Source organism: Pholcus phalangioides, unplaced genomic scaffold (genome assembly GCF_987345545.1).
Source record: "Pholcus phalangioides strain wild (caught in Gottingen) unplaced genomic scaffold, Ppha-v1.0 ptg000022l_1, whole genome shotgun sequence".
Lineage (NCBI taxonomy): Eukaryota > Metazoa > Arthropoda > Arachnida > Araneae > Pholcidae > Pholcus > Pholcus phalangioides.
In genome coordinates, this window is record NW_028301615.1 from 41,958,944 (window position 1) to 41,981,393 (window position 22,450).

Sequence of the window (22,450 nt, forward strand, 5' to 3'; positions counted from 1 at the left end):
AAAGAGGGGTGACCGTATATGGTTCCTGTTGAAGTTGTAAAATACAGTATTAACAAAAACTGAAATGGTTCATTATTTGAAAATTAACGAAATTCTGTCAATATAAGATGCGTTTAAATTCATGGAAGTACTTAATTATTGCCATGATGCGTAATTAACAAAGAATTTTAGCACTGACAAATTCGCTGGACAGATCATATGGATATCTTGGGAATACGTGAGGATCACGTTGTTTAAATTTAAATACTGAATTTACATCTTTCGGAAAAACTGATCAATCGATGTTTGGCAGGTTTTGCTGAGATTTCAAACTTAAAAATGTATTTTAAGCTGCGAGATCAAATCCAATGCTTTTCTGTAATTGTGTTTACAAGAAAATGTATTTAATCCGTCCAAATACAGTACAGTCGGGCCCCCCCCCCCGTATTCGCGGGGGTAACGTTCCGGGGGTGAGCGCGAATACAGGAAATCTGCGAATAACTGGAACCATAGTTTTCTTCTTGTATTTCTCGTTTATTGAACATCATGGGAAAGAGCAGGGTGACGCAGAGGATAGAACGAAATGTAAAAGAGGGTGCAGCGATTGTTGGCGATGTTTTCTGAAAGAACATTGTGATTTCTGTTTGTCGTATCTTCTTCATATGATCAAGTATGTTGTAATATGATGACAAGGCTTCCTCTACCAATTTTTCTAAATGTGAAGAGCGTACCATATGGGGATCTGTGCCATGAAAATAACCCATTGCTGATTTGAACGTGCGAAGCCTTTCCGCTATGTTACTCATGGTGAACCTGTCTTCTACTTCTTTATCTGGATCTTCATCTGGTACCGCTTCAGTTTCAGGAGCAGTCAACCTGCATTAATTCCTCCTCGGTCAACACCTCTGAATTGCTATTAATTTAGCTGTTCGACTTCCTCTATATCCATATCATTGAACCCTTTTCCACCCACCTGTTTCGCTAACGTGACAATGTATTTTATAGTCTCTTCAATTTACTCTGTAGAAGTGGTTGTATTCTTTAGTGCACATTGTCGCAAAAAGTTAATCCAACCCAAGAGGACTGTTCCTCTCTTGGGGGCTGCCACGGCTCTGGTGATGACAATAATGTGATTAGCGAGCCATTCTAAATATGCACAACTAAAATTTTGTAAACAAAACACATGAATGACGATTTTTGAGAGTTGAAAAAAAAATTCCAATAAAGGAAAAAAACAGCGAATACGGGGGGGCCGACTGTACTTCAAAAACGTTACTGTACCGTCCAATACTTCAAAAATGGAATATTCTTTAATATCGTTTTCTTCTTATGACTCTGACATTGTTATTTTGTAAGCGATGTCAGATATCTCTCTCTCTCTCTCTCGGTAGTATTATCTTCCATTTTCACATTATCATCTCTAAAAGCATAATATTCCGTCGATACTGTCACAAATTATCGCATTGAATTGCATTAATTTTTTCTCTTGTGAGTGTTGTTTTCAGTGATAGAGAGCGACGATTAGTAGAGCAAAGGCCATATGAAATAGTGAGAAATTACGTGTACAATATGCGAGCACAACCAGCAACAAACAAGATTTTAGATCCTAAACTGATATCAAAGCTGCCAAATAAAAACAAACATCCCACACAGACACAAGCCAAAATTACACTCAAAATTAGACATAAAGTGGACCGAATACGGGAACTTGTGCTGCCATCTAGTGAGCATAATTTGAACGAAACGTACAAACATTGGTGTCCTTATAGGGGTTTTAGTCCAATAGAACGAATGATAAAAATGGTGTCCATGATCGTATCTAAAGGTGACCGTTAAGCAGGGGTTGGTTCGAATTACATTATTTATACATACATTATTAATAGGCTTTTCTGCCTGAACATTTTTATTTGGCCGTAAAACATGGGTAACCGAATCTGAGGGATGACCGTTAAGAGGGTTTTACTGTACAATAATTTATTCTTTTAATCAACTGAGTTTCGTAAAAATTTTATTGAAATATTTTTCAGATCTTGAAGTTGAATACCGATGAAAATACACAAAACTTTCAATTTTAAAGCTTGTGAAACTAAAAATTATTTCGACCATTTTCAAGTTGTCTTTTTTTACTTCCGTTTTGTACCGGATGGACCAAAAGTCACTAAAGTTTTAAAAAATTCGAAGAAATGCTATCGTATGATTATCAAATTTATAAGAAAATCATAAATTTGAATTTCATTTGACGACAAAAAAAAATTTCCAACAATCAAGAAAAGGGACTTTCTGGATATTAATGACGAGACGAACTAAGTCTCTACTCAGGACTCACACAACTGTGACCCTTGTGAGGAAAGAGAAGTCCGTGTCTTTGTAGTATATTGCTTCGTGCTCTTCTCCCAATTTCAAAAGAATCGAGTTTCGATTCCGAAGTTTTGTTTTCCAAAGAAAACTCTCGGCATCAATATATTGAACATTGAAGGACCGTACACATGCCGCTTCCCACCTCAGAGAGATATCGAAGAGCTCCGGGAGCAAGGGTGTGTCCGAAAATTTATTAATTTACGTGAAAATAACAAACAACGATATTTAATATATAGGCCTACATATATAACAATAAGGAATCTGGAATAAACATTGTAATCATAGCATCATCTACAGTTAATCAGTTAGTAATCGTACCATTGTCATTATGTATATAATCGTACAATAATCTTGTCTCGTATATGACATAATCTGGAATTGAATTTAGCCAATCTAGAATAAACCAATCTCATTGATTTTCAATGTAAGCAATCACTCCGGAATAAGATATAAATTCCCGTCTATGAGGCCGGAGCCTCCATTTCATTCACACGTGCCAGAAGTGGATGAAACAGCTTGTCTTCTTGGGCATAAATTATGTTGTTTATTACTTGTCGGTGGCCAATGCTTCTCCTCTTGGCCGTAAATTATACTTTTTAATAGGTATCCATGCTACCTCTCTTGTTGGCTCATAAGACGGGTCCTCTGAACGTGACTGTCGACCACTTGTACCTAAAACTCACGTTTTATTGTGGAGTAGATGTAGGTTGCGGTCCAGGAATTTAATTAACTTCTGCATACATCGAAAGTTCAGAGATCTGTCTAAAATTCTTATCTTCCAAGCCAACATTCTGGACTCTGGCAGTAGGCCAAATTGGAAGTCTTTCGTCTGGGAGCACGTGGTGATTGCCAGAGAGAACCATTTGAACCGCAGACGCATACGCTGTTACTAGAGCGTTTTAAACGCGAAACATACCGGCCAGGGAAAAGGCCGTGGTTGGTGATAGCGATTGTTTTCTCTTTAGGCCATACGTTCAAACGTCGTCGTACCTTGTAGCCACTCTGTGCTGCTACACATGCATGTGCTAATGAATGTGCTAATGAATTGTTGGGTCCAGTCGCACAGATATACAGGAGTAGTGTTGCTGAGGGTATCGTTCCAAGGGATTGGAAACTTGCTAATGTTGTTCCGATATTTAAGAAGGGTAGTAGAGAAGCTGTGTCCAATTACCGTCCAGTGAGTTTGACGAGCTCCCTCTCGAAAATTTTGGAAATTATCATCAAAAGGCAGTTTGTGAAGTGGATAGACGAGAATAACGTATTGTCGGATAATCAGCATGGGTTCAGGAAAGGGAAGTCATGTGTAAATAACCTCCTTTGCTTCTATGATCACGTGACTAAGGCTTTGGATAAGAGCAAAAATGTAGATGTTGTTTACCTTGATTTCCAGAAGGCATTCGATCGGGTCCAACATGGTAAACTCTTGAAGCGTTTACACGAGATTGGAATTGGGGGCAACTTGCTGAATTGGATAGAATCGTGGTTAAGAGATAGGTCGCAACGAGTTATGGTGGCAATTGGAATTCTCTGGTTGGACAGACGTCACAAGTGGAGACAAGTTCCTCAAGGAAGTGTCCTTGGCCCCATACTTTTTTCACTTTTTATCGATGGGATTACTAGCAAATTTGCAGATGATGTGAATTTAATGGGGATAATCGGGAATCAAAGCGATAGGGAGTCGCTCCAGACCAGTCTAAATAGGATTGCAGCATGGCCAAATGAATGGAGCATGACGTTTAGCGTTGATAAGTGCATGGTCGCTCATTTTGGTTCGAACAACCCACGGTTCTCTTATGAGTTGAATGGTGTCACTATCCCGGATGCAACTAGGGTCACCGATTTGGGAATTCTCATTGACGAGTGGCTTAGGTTTTCTGAACATTGTTCAGCGGTGGTCAAAAAAGCGAATAGAATGCTTGGTCTCATTTTCAAAAAAGTCTCTTCGCGTTCTCCTAAAGTCATTCTTCCGCTTTTTCGAGGCTTAGTTCGTCCTGGACTAGAGTATGCTGTAAGGTTTTGGAGACCATACCTACAGAGGGACATAGACTTGGTTGAAGGGGTGCAGAGAAGAGCTACGCGTGTCCTTATTGACACACAGGGCTTGAGTTATGAAGAGAGACTTCATTTTTTGAATATCTTCACATTGGAAGAACGCAGGTGTCGAGGAGATATGATCGAAGTGTTCAAAAGTTTCAATGGGATGGATAGGATGGACCATGAACATTTAGTACACCGCCAATCGACTGCTTTTACAAGGGGACACCAGTATCGATTGGTGAGGGACAATGCAAGGTTATGGTGTCGCAGGGAATTTTTCTCTAATAGGGTTGTTAATAAATGGAATAGCTTACCCCCGGAGGTAGTAAATTGTAACACAATTGACATGTTCAAAATCACTTTTTTTGACACGACCACTTTTTTTTTGGCAATGACAGGCACGTTGTGCGGACACGTTTTATTTTCGCTCCTCAAAAAAAATTGTACTGTATATTTTTTCAAACGTATAACAATCCCTGTTTACTAGTTGTTTTTATCCGCTGAAAATTATTACAGGTAAATTTTAATTATTTGCTTCATTAAATACAAAAATCGTCTAAGGTATGCCTAATCGAAATATGTCTTGTAAGTCCTGCTCGGATATTATAGTAGTGGATTCTGACCGAGTCCAGTGCTCTAAGTGTAAATCAAATTTTCATTATCTGTGTGGTGGTATCAGTGAAAAAGCTTTCAGAAAATTCACATCCGATAAAAACAAAAAATGGTTATGTGCAATGTGCCTTCAAGACTCCACGGCCTCATCGGCAAGATTACAAGATGGTGAATCGGAATCCTCTCAAAACATCTTTCACAAAATAATCCAACAGAATAACGAACTTAAAGAGTTCGTTTTCCCGCAAGATGGATGAATTTACGCAAGCAATAGACTTCAACAATGAAACGATCAAAGAACTAAAAACAACTATTGAAACTCTACAAAAAACAAACAATGAACTGATCTCCAAAAACGAACTCCTTTCTAAAGAAAATATCGAGATGAAAAGGGAAATGAAAAATTTCCATTGTAACATGATCGAACTAAAGCAGTATTCCAGACGTACGAATATCGAGATTTCAAATGTTCCAGAAACTGAGAATGAAAACCTCCAACAAATTTTCACGAATATAGATGCACTAGCGAAAACAAATATTTGCGAAAATATAGTGACTGCTCATCGTGTACCAACATTCAACAAGGACAGGCCAAAACCCATTATCTTACAGTTCACATCAAAAATTATCCGTAACAACATCTTGTTAGAATTAAAGGATTGCCGAATCAAGGCTTCCGAAATAAATCCAAGATTTATGGACGTCTCTGTTTATTTCAGTGAACATCTCACACCCGAACTAAAATCACTGTTCCTTAACGCGCGAAAGTTTAAAGTGGAACACAACTATAAGTACTGTTGGACCCGTGACGGCAAAATATTCTTACGTGAAGACGATTCATCCAGGATCTTTCGTGTAAAATCTGAAGACGACTTACATTCACAGATCCATTGACTGAAATAAACAATGATTTCCAATCCAACTGTATGACTCTAACAAACCTGGATGAGTTAAAACAGTTTTTGTCGTCTGCACCAACAAATTGTAAGTCATATTGCAAAATCTTTCATGTAAATATACAGAGCTTACGCGCTAACTTTGATAACTTAACCGCTTCACTATCAGAGTATATGAATCATATTTCAATATTAATTCCTTCCGAAATTCGGATCTACAGTAATGAAATGGATTTATATAAAATTTAAGGCTTTGATTCGTTTTTTAAATGCAGAGATAGTAATCGGTCGGGAGGCATTGCAGTTTATACACGAAATTTGCTAAATTTCAATCAAATCGAATTTGAAATGTCAACTGCAGAAATGATACTATCATACAGCAAAAAATTGAAAATTGCATTAATATCACTAAATCGCTTTCACAGTTTTACTATCTCAAATTTCAACACGGAACTGGATTCTGTCTTAAAAAGTTTAAATTATGGAAACATCATAATAATAGGAGATATAAATATAAATTTACTGACAAATAATTCCGATGTACTTGATTATCAAAACAATCTATTTCAGGTTGGATTTCAATCCTTAATAAATGAACCAATCAGAGTTAAAGATACCTCTACTTGTATCGATCATATTTTTATAAAAAATCAAAATCATAGAATATCATTTTCTTCTGGAATATTTATCAACGATTTAACCGATCACTATCCCGTTCTTTTAAAATTATATCATGACAAAATTCCAATTTCCCAATCTAATGAAAATCCCCCTCTAAAATTATTAGATAAAAAAACAATTATAAATATCTCTGATTTGAATAATATCGTCTTAAATTTACAATATCAGTATTTTACATCCACTCTGAACTCTATTAACAATAACTTTAAGTTTGTAACATATCGAAACAACAAATTAAAAAAAAATTGGATGACGTCTGAAATCTATGTATGCCCTGATCAAGAGAAAAGAAAAATTATATACCAAATTAAGGAAACATCCTCATGATTTATTATTTAAAACTGCTTATAATTGTGTAGCTAGGGAACTGAAATTGAAAATCATAAACACCAAAAACGAATATTATAGAAAACAATTTATTAAATGAAATTCAAACCATCAGAAATGGAAATTCATTAATAATACCATCAATCATAAAAACCAAAATTCAATTTTTCCAATTTTTTCTAACAGCTTGGAACTTGCAAATCAATTCAACGCCCATTTTAAAGATATCAACAATGGTAATCTAGCTTTTAACGATACTAATGAATTCAAAAATTATTTATATCCAACTGTAAATTCTTTTGTTTTGTTTCAGGTAGATAATACTGAAGTCCTAAATAATCTACACCTGACTATGATGGTAACAGTATATATCTTATTAAAGAACTTGCACGAAATAATGTAGAATTTCTAACAAAATTTATTAATACTTCTTTTTATTCAGCCACATTTCCTGATTCCTTAAAAGGAGCAACCATCACTCCGATCTATAAATCTGGAGCGAAAAATTCCCTTTCTAATTACAGACCTATATCGATTCTCCCAATTTTTTCTAGAGTTATAGAAAAAATTTTATCATCTAGAATTTATAAATTCCTTAACCTAACAAATTTCTTTGCTGTAAATCAATATGGTTACATAAAAGGACGTGGTACCGAAAACGCTCTATTAAACTTTTCAAAATTTGTTTATAACAGTATTGACAGCTGTAAATTTACCCTGGCCATATTTTTAGACATCTCAAAAGCTTATGACAATGTTAATCACTCAATTCTCATTAAGAAACTCAGTTCTGCTGGAATCAGAGGTAATACATTGAACTGGTTCACTTCATATCTAACCAATCGTAAACAAAGAGTTAAAATTAAAAACACTCTAAGTAACTATATCACTATACAGAGAGGAGTCCCCCAGGGATCGAATTTAGCCCCCTTACTTTTTATAATATTCATAAACGACTTATGTAAACTAAATATTCATGGTACTATGATTACTTACGCCGATGATTCAGTTCTTTTATATTCTTCCAACGATCTTAATACACTAACAACTAAAATAAATCAAGACCTGTGCTTAATCAGAAAGTGGTTCCTAGCCAATGATTTAACCCTAAATCTTTCAAAGATTAAAGCCATTCATTTCAACTTAATTTACTCTGAAATTGTTTTCAATCTAAAATTCCATAGCCCAATATGTTTGATGAACCTCGACTGCTCCTGCCAAAAAATTCAGCAGGTACAAAATATCAAATATCTAGGACTTAATATTAGTAGCGATCTAAAATGGAAACTTCATGCACTAGAAATAGCGAAAAAACTACGTTTTATTGTATATAAATTCCATTATCTGAAACAAAAGGTAACGGCAGAATTTTTGAGAGAAATTTACTATGCCTGGTTTTATTCAATTGTCAATTACGGTATCATCATCTGGGGTGGCGATTACAAGACAAATCTACAGCCTATTTGTTCTATTCAAAACAGATGTTTCAAAACTATTTACAGTGCTCATTCTCAAATCTCAATTTATAGAAATTTAAATCTACTCCCCATAAGACATAACGCCATCTACCGAATCATACTCTACATATATCGTAATAAATCAATATGCACTCAAAGAGAGTCCATATCACTGAGAAGACCAAACGAAATTTATTGCATACCCTCATTTAGAAAAGAAATATTTCGCAAACATTTTTACTACCTTGCTCCTAAACTATTTAATGCTTTAAAGTTGGTAATGCAGAATATATCTAGGTTTGCATCATTTAAAAAATCACTTTTTGAATTTCTAATAGCAATAGACATACATGATCATTATACATGTATATTTTCAATTATAGAAGCGAATTATATTATTATCCATACGCCTGTAGTTGCCTCATATCAATTGTTATTATATCAAATGCTACTGTTATGTGAACATGTATTTCAGCATAATTATTACAAAAATTTATTTGAAATTCATTTCATTATTTTACTTTTTTTTTTAATTATAAGTTTAGTGTTATTTTTTGTTTCTTTCGTCGTTATCTCTAATTAGTTGATCTGTACAGGCTCAGGCCTCTAGACAACAAACATTGAAATTTGATTCGTTTCATGTATTATTTAACTTTGGAAACAAATAAATTTGGAATTTGGATTTGGAAAAAAAGAAATACGATAGACATGTTGGGGTAAATCGAGAGGCTATCCATACTTAGAATCAGACAACCATAAGTATTCTTTATGGGCATTGTATAATATTTTGCCATGTGTATATATTTGTTTATAATTTGTGTTAATTGCATTTTTAATTGGGTTGCTGTATTTTTGAAATATATGACATCCATATTTTTATGGGCATCTTTTTCTCAGCCACCTCGTTGGGCATTTTGCCTGTTGTGGCGTTGTATTTGTATTATTCTTCCTGATGACTTCGTTGCACAAAGTTATGGAAGAATTTGAAAAACTACTTAAAAAAAATTAAAAATTATCTCAACGACGTACGTCTTCATATGCATTTCAATGTCTTTTGTGATTGTGTTAGTATGGGAACCCGTCTATAGAAAAATTATGAAGAAGCGTGTGATGAATATTGGGTGGATGAGATGGCAGATAGCCTCAAAATGATATATATAATGGACTAACCCCTAAACTTCAATTCGACAGGTCTAGGTTAGAATTCCAAGAATATCATGTAAGCATAGCCGTGTTAGGGATTGGCTTTGGCTAAAAACCATATATATACAGGGTGTTCTTTAATTGGACCGTCAAACTCACAGGGTTGTTAGTAGGCATCAAGAGGAACAAAAAATGCAATGGAACGTGGTGTCGCAAACCACGTTGAGAGGGTGAAAATCGTGAAAAACGCACGCAGGCTCAGAGGAGACGAAACGTGGATGTGACTTGATCGCTGGAGCGCTCGTGGGTTCGCTCACCATATCTGAGGTAAGCAGCGTCGCTAAACGCATGCGCTGGGGTAGGATCACGCTGCGGACGACGTAAATTAGCACTATTATGCGGGCGACATCAAAAGCATACTTAGTATCTTCGAGCGCTTCCGGGAATCGTTTTTTACGTCGTTGTAGACTGTGCAATGGCGTCAGCGGCCGCCACTTCCAACAACTCTTGTAATAATTAATCATATAAATTTTTTTGTGGTTATTATTGTACTTTTTGTCGTTCCAGCGTGACGTAAAACCCTGCATGCGTTTTTCACGATTTTCACCGTCTGAACGTGGTTTGCGACACCATGTTCAATTGCAATTCCTACTACCGTGCCTACTAAAAACCTTCTGAGTTTGTCGGTCCAATTACAGAATACCCTGTATATATATTAGGGCTGGAAATGGATTGAATTTTTTTTAATGTTTAAAAAACATTTTAAATCGATTTTTTGAATTATAATTGGGCACTTTCTAATTTCCATTTATAACAATTTTTCACGCAACTATTCACTAAATATAAACAAATAGCTTATGGGAAAATATTAAAAAAAATAAGGCTGCCCGCTTGAAGCATTTATTATGCTGCACATATTTGTGAAATACCTGGAATTTTTTCACGTGGATATTGTCGTTTTCTAGAAAATCAGTGATCATATATATTTTTGACATAATAAAATCAATCATACTTTTGATATGTGCAATCACTAATTTCAAACTACTTTCGATTTTTATATATTTGCCTGTTTTCCCAGAATACTGATGAGCAAACGACAGCCCACGGGCCCCACTTCATTTTGAAGCATAAAAATTCTAATTATGAATCAATGTCTGTATATGTCCAGCCCACCAAATGTTTTCCTTTTTTGTTTCTTTAGCCCACTCCGAGAAAAATTTTCTCATCACTGCCCTAAAATCTGCTCTTATATGGTACTGGATAGGGCACTGATTCCTTCTCAATAAGAAAAAAGCTGTGAAGACAACAAATTCCGGGCTTGTCTTCTAAAAGTTCCATCGAACTCAATCTCAAATTGACTTGATCATCAGTTATCGCTGAATCAACTTGTATTTAAACATAGCAACAAATTTGATCAAAATATGTATTCAAATATTCTTAAATATGATCATTTATCTAAATCTTTGTTTATAGGAACATAATTTAAAGCATATAATTGGTTTCGTCAAAAAGAACAAATTCATTTACAAACTTTCAATGTAAATGGAAATCTAAATCGAAATTTAATCCAGATGGTTGAGTTGATCAACTTAACTGAAATTATAAATTGAGTTTAACGACTGATCGGACCAGTCCCTATATCTATATTAATGTCTTTTTTCTGAAATTACTTATCCTCAAAACATCAAGAAACATAGAACACGTGGAATTATGATGGACGATTTCATTATCAACTTGTTCCAACTTTTTTAACGTCTCATTTCGAATTGAACGACGGTCTTGATTTGGAAAGCAATATTTTTTCTAAATGAAACTACAGTCGACGCTGCTTATTAAAATCCCAGATAATGTTTTCATCAGGGTATTGTCATCACTTTTCCAGAGAACGGAACGAACCAATATCATAATATAGGGAAAAATTCGTTTACAGTTATCGCGGCTCCGAATAATTTTATCTTTTCCGCCGAAATTTTTTTCACAAATTCTTAAGGCACGAACTCAATCAAACTTAACCTTTTTCCTATAAGTTATTGTTATCAGGCTGCAAGAATATGTAGGTGGTTAGAAGGTGATCTCTCCTCCCTTCCTTGTTAACAAAGATTTCTGTAGTTCGTTATCGGCCCATAGTATTCGTTGCGATCTACGAACGCGTGGAGGTTGCTTGTGTAATGGCCTTCCTATAATTGAAGGCAAATGTAGGACATACAAAAAAAAAACCCTTTCATTTAGTTCTTGATCAGAGTTTTTCAGTTGACCAGATTCAAATTTATTTTCCTGAGAGGCTTTCTCAAGAGATCTATGAAACGTATTGTACATTAAGAAAGTAACCCATGATACACATTAGACAGTTTCATTGTGACGCATCACAATGGCCGAATTAAAAAATGCAGGATTTTAGTTTATTGGAAAAAAATTTCCATTTTAGAATTAAAAAAAAAAAAACCGATTGAACATTTTTCAATAGGAAAGAAAAACAGAATTGTCCCGTTCTACTAATATCCGTTTATAATACGTTCCAAGTTTGACCAAACGGAATGAATGGTCGCCGTACTTATAAACGTATTTTTTCGGATATAATTATCATTTAGTTATTGTTATCAGAAATCCCGAGTTCCGATGTCATAACAGTAAGCGACGTGGACTGTATTTGGATCTCTATTGTAAAAAAAAAAAAACTCTTATCTTATAATACAATATCTCAATTCAAAGTCTTAGAAAGAGATTATAGTAAATATTTTTGTGTCTTTTTCTTTCTTTTCTACAATCAGATAATGCTAAATAATGTTTAAGCATATTCAGACAGTTCACAACGCTGACATCACCTCAGACTTGAAACATATATAAAAGAGAAAAGTCGAAATTAGACCCGGAAAGTGCAAAGGTTTATCGTATATCTCTAACGGAACGGTGCTGACAGGTTCTTCATGTCAAAAGAGTAATGCTACTGGCAGGTGGCCAAATAAGCCATTTTTGTGATAAGTTTTTCGCGTACAGCCTTGATGTTTTCATCAGCCTTATTGCCCCTATTGATGATGGACGTGGTCGGTCGGCTACCGAATATATATATGACAAAGTATAGGAAGGTTGGTTAGTAAATGTGTTGACTGCCGAAGAGATCGGACTATATTAGCTTTACCACGCAGATTGCGCCCCCCCCCCCGGTAATTTGTTTCTACGGAAGATATACTCTGCAATTTTCTGAAATGGGGGAAGGTATAATTGCTAGAAGACTTTAAAGATTAAAAGAGAAGAAAGAGAGATGATTGATAGGTTGGGTAAGAAAGAAAGGGCTGTAATTTCCAAAAACTTCCGTGCAGATTATTACTATACTCTACATGGAATCATCTCAATGATGTGCCTACTGAACGCCGTTTGTCACGTTTTATTGGTACTAAATCAATGTCAACTAATGCTGCTGTCAGGGAAAAAATATATACATAAAATCAAAGGACAATTTTTTCATCCTGTAGTGAAGGATTATCTTGGATCATAATATCACAACAATCTTCACAACTATTTCCACCTATTAACTATCCATTACAAAATTTATTTTTCAGTTTAGGTACTAAATAATATTTTTTAACTAAAAAATAATAGCAATTTATTTTATTTCTGGACTTTAATCCTTCCAGACCCAAGGACTTGACCAAAGAGACCCTACTCAAAAAATGCATTAAAACATAAATGCCAGCAAATCTTTATTTTTTCTTTAAATTTTCAGGTTTTTTGTGAAGAAATCATTCATTTCGTTCAAATGTTTTCAGCCAAAATGATGCAGGACATATTCATATTCACATACAGATTTTTTCCAGTTTTTTATTGCTAAATTTTATGTAATGAATTACACTTTTCCCGAAGTACTTTCTGAATGAGAAACTTTCTTCCCCCGTGGAAGCCATCTTAAAAACCCCCGGAAAGTTCAACTTTAAGTGCTGCCCTCTGATGAAAGCTTCCGAAGTTCATATTCACCATATTTCTAACTCAAAACTTACACAATCCTTTATAAGTCATTCGTAACTCCCTGAAAAATCTAAAAAATCCCCTAAAAGTAAAAAATCTAAATTGAGAAAAAGCAACCCACACATTTGTGGCACCAGGGTCTAAAAAAATTAAGAACATCGAAACTAGTATATATAGCAATCATAGAAAGTGTTGTCCCGCTTTGGTTTAAAAGAGTTTTGACTAAGTACAGTTTTTAATAGAAATGCGCTACATATTACTGCTTTTTCGAAAGCAAATTACCCTCACAAAATACTAGTCACTTTTCATTTTGTATCGCTCGAATCTCAAGCACTTATTTTTGTCATATTGAATTAATTAAGAAAACTTGACGAATGTTTGATGATTAGCGGTTTGAGTTCGGGCGGAGATATATTCTTTTATTTCAGAACTTAATTATTCTGAAATAAAAATAAATACAACAAAATTTAAATACAAATTCTTGTTCGTTTGACCTCTTTTCGAAATCAAGTTTGATGAGGAAATAATTTCATATCGTCGATTGATAATCAGAAATTAAATAAATACTAGTGAAAAATCTTGACATCCCATTCATATCTATACAGGGTGATTGCAATTTCTCTTTGAAATCAATATTAAACACATATAATTCCTTGTCTAAAAGTTTCCAAATTCAGAAATGATAGTGAAGAGATATATTTTTAGATTTTATTTTTTCTTCGCCTAGTATAAAGAATCCCTGTCAGAGAAAACATCTGGATTTTTCCACACATCTCCACATACAGTGGGAAAAGTATAGATCCATGAATCGAGCCCTGAGACAGAGCCGTTGTACCCAGTTTTAAAGGTCGAAGGTAACCCCCAGGGGAGTTGGGGAAAAAATGGGGGAAGGGATGCCATCCAAAGTGGCATGTGTAATTTTATGAAAATGCGTAAATATTGAAAGTTCAAAATTAATGAGAAATTATTTGGGAAATATTTAAAAAATAAATAAATTCAGGATAATAAAAAGTCCAAAATAATCAAAATTCGGAATTTATGAGAAAATAAATTCACAATTTACTAAAATTGAGATGAGATTTAATGGAAGACATCATTCTAGAACAAAATGATAAATATAAATTCGAATTTGGATTTAGTTCTTACTAGTTCTGAGGATCTAGTTGAACATGTTTTCCATGTTCTAGTTGAACGTGGAAGAGTTTTCTTCCACTGATCATCGTATCGTCAGATTTCACTGTAACTTTTCCTTGGGTAAGGTTGATAACAAAAGACTGGTTCCTTGTTTACAAAGAACTAACTTTGATGTTTTGAGAGGAAGGTTACCGGAAGTATTCAAAGACCGGTTGGAATCAGTAGGGGTGGTAAGTCAATGGGTAGAATTTAGTACGAAGCTGTCCTCTGTTTTGCACGGCGTCATACCCTTTGTTCGAAAAAAGCGTGTTTGTACATCGCACCCTCTATGGTTCACGGATAGCGTGCGGAACCTTTATCTTGAAAAGAAAAGAGCATTCAGAGAGCATAAAAGTGGACGAGGTGACCTATCATTGTTTACTGATAAAAGAAGAGTGTTGAAAAAAGCGATAAGGGATAGTAAAAAGGAAGTTGAATCTAGTTTGGCAGATAACATTGTCTCTGACCCAAAATCATTTTTTCGATACGTCAATAATGGATGTAAGAGGACAGTTGGCCCACTCTCGATAGGAGGCTTTAGGTTAGAGAACAATGGTGGCATGTGCAATGCTTTCAATGACTTTTTCGCGTCGGTTTTTAATGGAGATAATGATATTCGATATACGGGTGTTGCATGGGGTAATAAAACCCTCAACGATATTCAAGTAGAAGACGTGGAGGACCTAAATCTTCTAAGAAATGTATGTGCAAGCAAAGCAACAGGACCAGGTGATATCTTTCCCAGGGTCCTCAAGGAATGTGCTAATGAATTGTTGGGTCCAGTCGCATAGATATACAGGAGTAGTGTTGCTGAGGGTACCGTCCCAAGAGATTGGAAACTTCCTAATATTGTTCCGATATTTAAGAAGGGTAGTAGAGAAGCTGTGTCCAATTATCGTCCAGTGAGTTTCACGAGCTCCCTCTCCAAAATTTTGGAAATTATCATCAGGGTATCGATGGGATTACTAGCAAATTCGCAGATGATGTGAAGCTAATGGGGGGTAATCGGGAATCAAAGCGATAGGGAGTTGTTTCAGACCAAATTAAACAGGATTGCAGCATGGGCAAATGAATGGAGCATGACGTTTAGCGTTGATAAGTGCATGGTCGGTCATTTTGGTTCGAACAACCCACGGTTCTCTTACGAGTTGAATGGTGTCACTATCCCGGATGCAACTAGGGTCACCGATTTGGGAATTCTCATTGACGAGCGGCTTAGGTTTTCTGAATATTGTTCAGCGGTGGTCAAAAAATCGAATAGAATGCTTGGTCTCATTTTCAAAAAGGTCTCTTCGCGTTCTCCTAAAGTCATTCTTCCGCTTCTTCAAGGCTTAGTTCGTCCTGAACTGAAGTATGCTGTAAGATTTTGAAGACCATAACTACAGAGGGATATAGACTTGGTTGAAGGGGTGCAGAGAAGAGCTACGCGTGTCCTTATTGGCACACAGGGCTTGAGTTATGAAGAGAGACTTCATTTTTTGAATATGGATCAACGCAGGTGTCGAGGAGATATGATCGAAGTGTTCAAAATTTTCAATGGGATGGATAGGATGGACCATGAACATTTAGTACACCGCCAATCGACTGCTTTTACAAGGGGACACCAGTTTCGATTGGTGAGGGACAATGCAAGGTTATGGTGTCGCAGGGAATTTTTCTCTAATAGGGTTGTTAATAAATGGAATAGCTTACCCCCGGATGTAGTAAATTGTAACACAATTGACACGTTTAAAAAGAAATACGATAAACATGTTATGGTAAATCGAGAAGCTATCCATGCTTAGAATAAGACAACCATAAGTATTCTTTATGGGCGTTGTATAATATTTTATCATGTGTATATATCTATATACACTCATGTCCATAAATTAAGGATAATGCCAGCTCCGGCAACTAAAGGTTCAGAAACAAAACAAACGTTACTTATTCATAAAGCCCATTTATTAAACAAAAGATAAAGAACAAAAACGATGATGTATGTATGATACCATTCATAAAAACTACGATTTTTGCTCCCTGGAGCAATTGTAAAAAATATCTCCTTTACAAAAACTTACTATTACATGGTTGGTATGATGGTTAATACATTGTATGTCTCCTATGCGATGAAATATAGTCCGTACAACGCCTAGACATGCTGAGTATCAAATTATCGATCTGATCTTGGGGAAGATCACTCCACTCAGCAAGCAATGATCTCCGAAGTTCTGGTACACATGTAGGAGGTGGTTGACGGGCTGCAACTCGTCGGCCAAGCATGTCCCACACATGCTCTATCGGATTCAAGTCAGGTGAGAATGCTGGCCGTTCCATACGGGTTATATCCTCATATTCAAGGCATTCGTTTACGATGTTTGCTCGGTGAGGACGGGCGTTGTCATCCATAAACACAAATTCTACGCCCATGGCACCCCTAAACAAACGTACATGTTGTTCCAGAATGATGTCCCGATAAATTTGGGCTTTCATGGTTCCGCTGTGAACATGCAGATCTGTTCTGGAACCCAGTATAATTCCACCCCAAACGAGCAATGCTGCACCACCGTAACGGTTCGTTCAATGATGTTGTCTTGGTGGTAACGGGTACCTGGCGTTCTCCATATGGAAGTGCGACGTGAATCAGACTGCAAGCTAAACCTTGACTCGTCGGAAAACATCGCACAAGCCCACTGTGACGATTGCCACATTGCATGTTCTCTACTCCAGGCTAATCGCTGCCGACAGTGAGTTGCCGTGAGTGGAACACATATGACAGGCCTGAGAGCATATAAACCAATATCTCCCAAGCGTCTGTACACGGTTTCCCTTGAAACTGTGGTGCCCGTGGCTGCAGATAGCTGACGAGACAGGTCGGATGCTGTGCTCCGTCTGCTTCTTTTGGCAGTTATTGCCAAATACCGGTCTTCATTCGGCGTTGTGGTAACTCGCGTGCGACCTGTACTGTAACGTCTACTGACATTTCCGTTATCTTGGAATCGTTGCCAAAGCCTAGAGATGACACTTTGGGCAATTCCAAGTTCCTCGGATACTTCCATCTGAGTACGCCCACATTCCAGGCGGCCGATAATTCTTCCACGTAAAAAATGATCCACATGCGTCCTCTGTGTCATAACTATTCACTTATGGCACTGAGCGCCTTACAGAACTCTTGTGAACAATTTTACTTCTTTGCCACCATTCCTTATATACCCCCTTCTTATACTATCGTTATTGTGACGTACTATCGGCATCATCTGGTGGCTTCCTGAAATTTGCATATCATTCTTGCAGATGTGTGTGATAATTCTACAGATGAAATTTTTACTTTAGATTTCGATTTCCGTGTGATTCTGAATTATCCTTAATTTATGGACATGAGTGTATATAGAATTGAGGTGTGTCTGTGTGTGTGTTCTCTATACAAATCTACAATTTAGATCGATCGTCACCAAATTTTTCATATATACCAAATGGAACCCAACTTGAACGATAGGCTACTTTAAAATTTCGTCAAACCAGGGCAAGCGCCCCAAATGGGCAAAAACTGTCGGGCAACAATGGTGTTTTGGCCTCAACAATCACTTTCCGAACGTTTACTTTGGTTACCGTGGTTCCCTAGCAATGCGTTTCAGACGTGTTTATGCCTTTACAATGGCTTGCCACTTCTTCAACGCTGTCAATATATGTATAATATTTATGCCTTTATAATGGTTTGCCACATTTTCAATTCTCCCAGTAATGAGTATTTTTGAATGACGTCATAATCATTATCAGCATCGCTTTGAGGGTCAGGAAAAGGGCGATCCTCATAGAAATCAGTGTTAAAATTGCCGATTTTACTGTAGAAATGCCAAAATTTAGTGGGGGTTATCCGCCACATCAATAATTTAAAAAAATGTATTGAATTCTCAATTTTTGAAATATTGAGTTCGCTTAGAGATACGAAGCCCAGAAAATTAAATACGAAGTGATTAGCCGGACCTACTTTTGAGTTGGATATTCATGCTATAACATTGATTTCAACTTTTCATTATTATCTTCCCAAGCATGAAAATTAATGTTTTAATATTCAACTGCATAAATTCATATAGTTTATAGGTTGTGTTAAAATTAGTTTTGGGCCTATAAAGTGCATCGACGAAATTCCACAGCTTTAACTAAGCATTTTTGGAAGCTTAAACAGGCAGATGGATAAGTTGAAGTTCAAAAAGGGAGGGGGAGGGGAATCGAACTAACTACCTAGCGCCCTTTAAAAAAGGGGAAAAAAATCATTTCTACGTTTCTTTAAATCTAGATTTGTTTATTTCATGAGTCGCACTGGAAGTCGCCATATTGGTTAACTTGGACACGGTTTGTATATCCCCCCGGTTTGTATTATAAATTTTCATTAAATTACTAACTTTATCACCAAATCTCACAATTGTCAATCGGTTGCGTAGATTTTAGAAGTTCAAGGCCCTCCTATTCCACGAAATTCCGATTCCTGAAGAACTTTTTATATATGACACGTTATCTATATATATAAAATTGATTTTCTGTGTGTGTATGTTGTCTATACAAATGTACGATTTTAGATCGATCGTTACCAAATTTTGCATATATACCAAATGTGACCCGACTCGAACTGTGGGCTAATTTAAAAGTTCGTCAGAGTAAGGCAAATGCCCGAAATGGGTGGAAAAACTGTCGCATTTTCGAAAAACTAAGCATTTTCGGAAGCAAAAGCAGGCAGATGGATAACTTGAAGTTCAGGGGAGGGGGAATCGAAATACCTAGCACCCCTTCAAAAAAGGGGGGGGGGTGGAACTCATTTCTCCGTTTCTTTAAATCTAGATTTGTTTATTTCATTTTCGCGCAGGAAGTCGCCATATTGGTTAATTTAGACACAGTTTGTAGATCCCTCAAAGAAAAAAGGATATATTGCGTTATCCAAAAAGCCTCACTGAAGAAAACCTGGGCAGCGCCGGGTATTATAGCTAGTACTTTTATAATATGAAAAACAATAACAGCCTTGCTAGATGTTGCTCAATACGCTTCATCATTTACTGAACCAATTATGTGAAATCTTGCATAAAAATCATGCTGATGATCATGAGACGCTGTTGAGAATCTTTTAATATGAAACTTAATAATATAGATGCATGCACGAGCACGAATAACGTAAACGCATTGTATTTTCTACAAGAAATTATATAATTATTGCTCTAAAAGACTTACGTTCTGAAATTTAATTAAATAGCAAATATTTCAGTATAAACTACCCCCTTTTTGAGCTTTTTAAATCATTTTATTATTATTATTATTATTATTTTGCAGAACAAAATTTTGAGCTATCCGCACGCACTTTTAAATTTGAAAACCTTTTCTCTAGAAGTCTTTATTTTATAGGGGTCTAAAATTGAAACGTTGATTATGATCACTTTATAAAATATATTCATAAGTTATATTACATGCAATGTTAATATGCATAAAAAAACAATTGAATTTTTAAATTTAAAAATTTCATTACTTTTGTTAAAATCATCAGTCATCGTTAAGTTAATTTACGAAAGTTGGCCATATAGCCCTTCCTATTCCTACATAATATCCACACAGCCGTGTTTTACAACAACTAATTAGTCATTGCTTAACGAGAGGAATTCCAGTTTGTCTATTTATTTATAGGAAACTTATATTCTATCTCATCCTAGTCATTTGATGCATTCGAGGACTAATTAGACCACTGCCTACAATTTGAAACGGAATCACAAATACTCATGACCACTTAATGTTGGGGGGGGGGGGTTGAGATAAACATTGTTTGATGCACTAATCCCTCTGGTGCATGGGAAGCTTATACAATATTTGATAGTATATTTGAATAAACACCCCACGAACGCAAGATTATGAAAAGAGCTGGGTCGGTCATTTTTCTCTTGGTAAAATTCTCATTTACTATCGGAAATAGAAAAATGAATCTAGTTCTCGTTTGTATCAAATAGGTATTAGCAAAACTCACCATATATCCTTAGTTCTTTGTCAGCTTTGACAGTCCTGAACGAAGGTCCTTCTGTTGAAACTTCGCATCCATAATTACCTTCTGTATTCAAATCCGTTTTATATAAATATACGTGAGTTGAATTAGACATACTCAGCTAATAGAATTAAAAGAAAGAAAGAGAAAACATTTATGAGTTTGGTAAATAAATTTTTACCTATTTGAAAAGGCATAAAATAGTTTTTATATACGGAATTATATACATTATATATACAGTCACCCTTTCGGCTGCAGTCAGCTTTTTATTACGTTAAAATTAATATTTCGTGGCAGCACAGAAAAGTTGATTATCTACCGAAATTTTCAGTCTGGCTTGTACTAACTGTTAGGCCTATTACCTACCTGGCAACCTGTTTAGTGTCGTGTAAATCAGTGGTTCGTAATCGGGATGTCTTCATCAATGGGAGTTGCGACGGGGCATTTTTCGGGGTGCAAGAGGGGAATAAAAAATTGTAGCGTGTTGACAGATTTCTCATAAAAAATCGAAATGATTAGAACAATTGAACTGACTTTTTAGAAAACATGAATCATACTGAAATTTTCACACCTCAATTGTTAACTTTCTCTTCTCCAGAAACGTCTCATGCGAAAGTCAATGTTGCAAATCTTTTTCTTCCCCCAAAATATTTCGCAGTTTTACGCTCGTACCTCGTGATATCAGAATGCTGAGCTTAGATTTGATAATAAGTGAATTTGATATAATAAGTTAAGAACAATTCATTGACGCATTTCATCTCGAATTTTGAAAAATGTCAAAGAAATATAATATCTTTTAGTTTAGTTTTTTTTTTAATTTTCAAAAAGAATCATAACTATTAACCATAGACCAAAAAATAATTTTAAAAATATAAAAAGGAATTCATAACAAAATTATTTAATGGATAATTAATGTAATTAACTACGAAAAACTAAATTTCATAACATATACATTACGCTTTGTTTGAGAGGAGGTGCAAGAAAGTAAATCGTATTGCACTGGGGGATGCGGGGGTGAAAAAAAGGTTAAGAACAATTGGTATAAATGCATTATTTACGTTTTCAGAATTAAAAGTGTTTTCATGTCCATTGATAAAGAATTAGCATATGGTTTTACTCACATTAACATATACACCGAGCTGATCGTATTTCTGTGCAGGAGGCGAATCACTCGGCAAATACCTGTAGAATTCTAGGTCATTCTTGTACCACTTGACTGAATAGAGCTCATCTTCACCGAGATCGTAATCACAGACTAACCAAGACGGCTCACCAACATGAACTGCTCCGGGTACATCGATCTGGACGTATTTCAATCCAATACCTGTGAAGGAATAGAGCAGAGCTATTACGAATTTATACGCAATTACATGGCACAAAGAAAGGTACTTTAAATGAATACCATGCTAGTAGTTTGTCAGAAAAATATTTAAAAAAAAAACAGGTAATGTTAAACACAATGATGACGTCACTCTCCGCTATCATTCGAAGGTTTTTAACAACTGGATGTTGCGAAGATATATTTTGGAAAGAGAGAAAATTCAACTGCCCCTGCGGGGTATCGAACCCACGTCCTTTCACTTTCCGGGTGAACGCCCTAGACCACTAGACTACAGAGGCACCGAATTTCTCAATCTTTCCTTGGAGCTCGTGTACACTGAAAGGGACCGTACATGGACGGCCGACCACACTCAGGCCAAGCTCACAACTGCTGACGTTGCCACCAGATGGCGACTTTACACAATGATGACGTCACTCTCCTGAGTCTGGCTGAGTCTGGTCGGCCGTCCATGGACGGTCCCTTTCAGTGTACACGAGCTCCAAGGAAAGATTGA

At 35.9% G+C, this 22,450-nt stretch overlaps 1 protein-coding gene across 1 annotated transcript in view; it reads right to left on the reverse strand.

Annotated features, from left to right (window-relative positions):
* The window catches only part of LOC149070452 (uncharacterized), a 142,332-nt gene that overhangs the window by 18,575 nt on the left and 101,307 nt on the right, over positions 1–22,450 (reverse strand). The window contains exons 2-3 of the mRNA XM_089249930.1: positions 21,737–21,939; positions 20,601–20,736 (exon numbers count right to left, since the gene is read on the reverse strand). Coding sequence (XP_089106056.1) covers positions 20,601–20,736; positions 21,737–21,939 — 339 coding nt within the window. The remainder of the gene's footprint in view (positions 1–20,600; positions 20,737–21,736; positions 21,940–22,450) is intronic.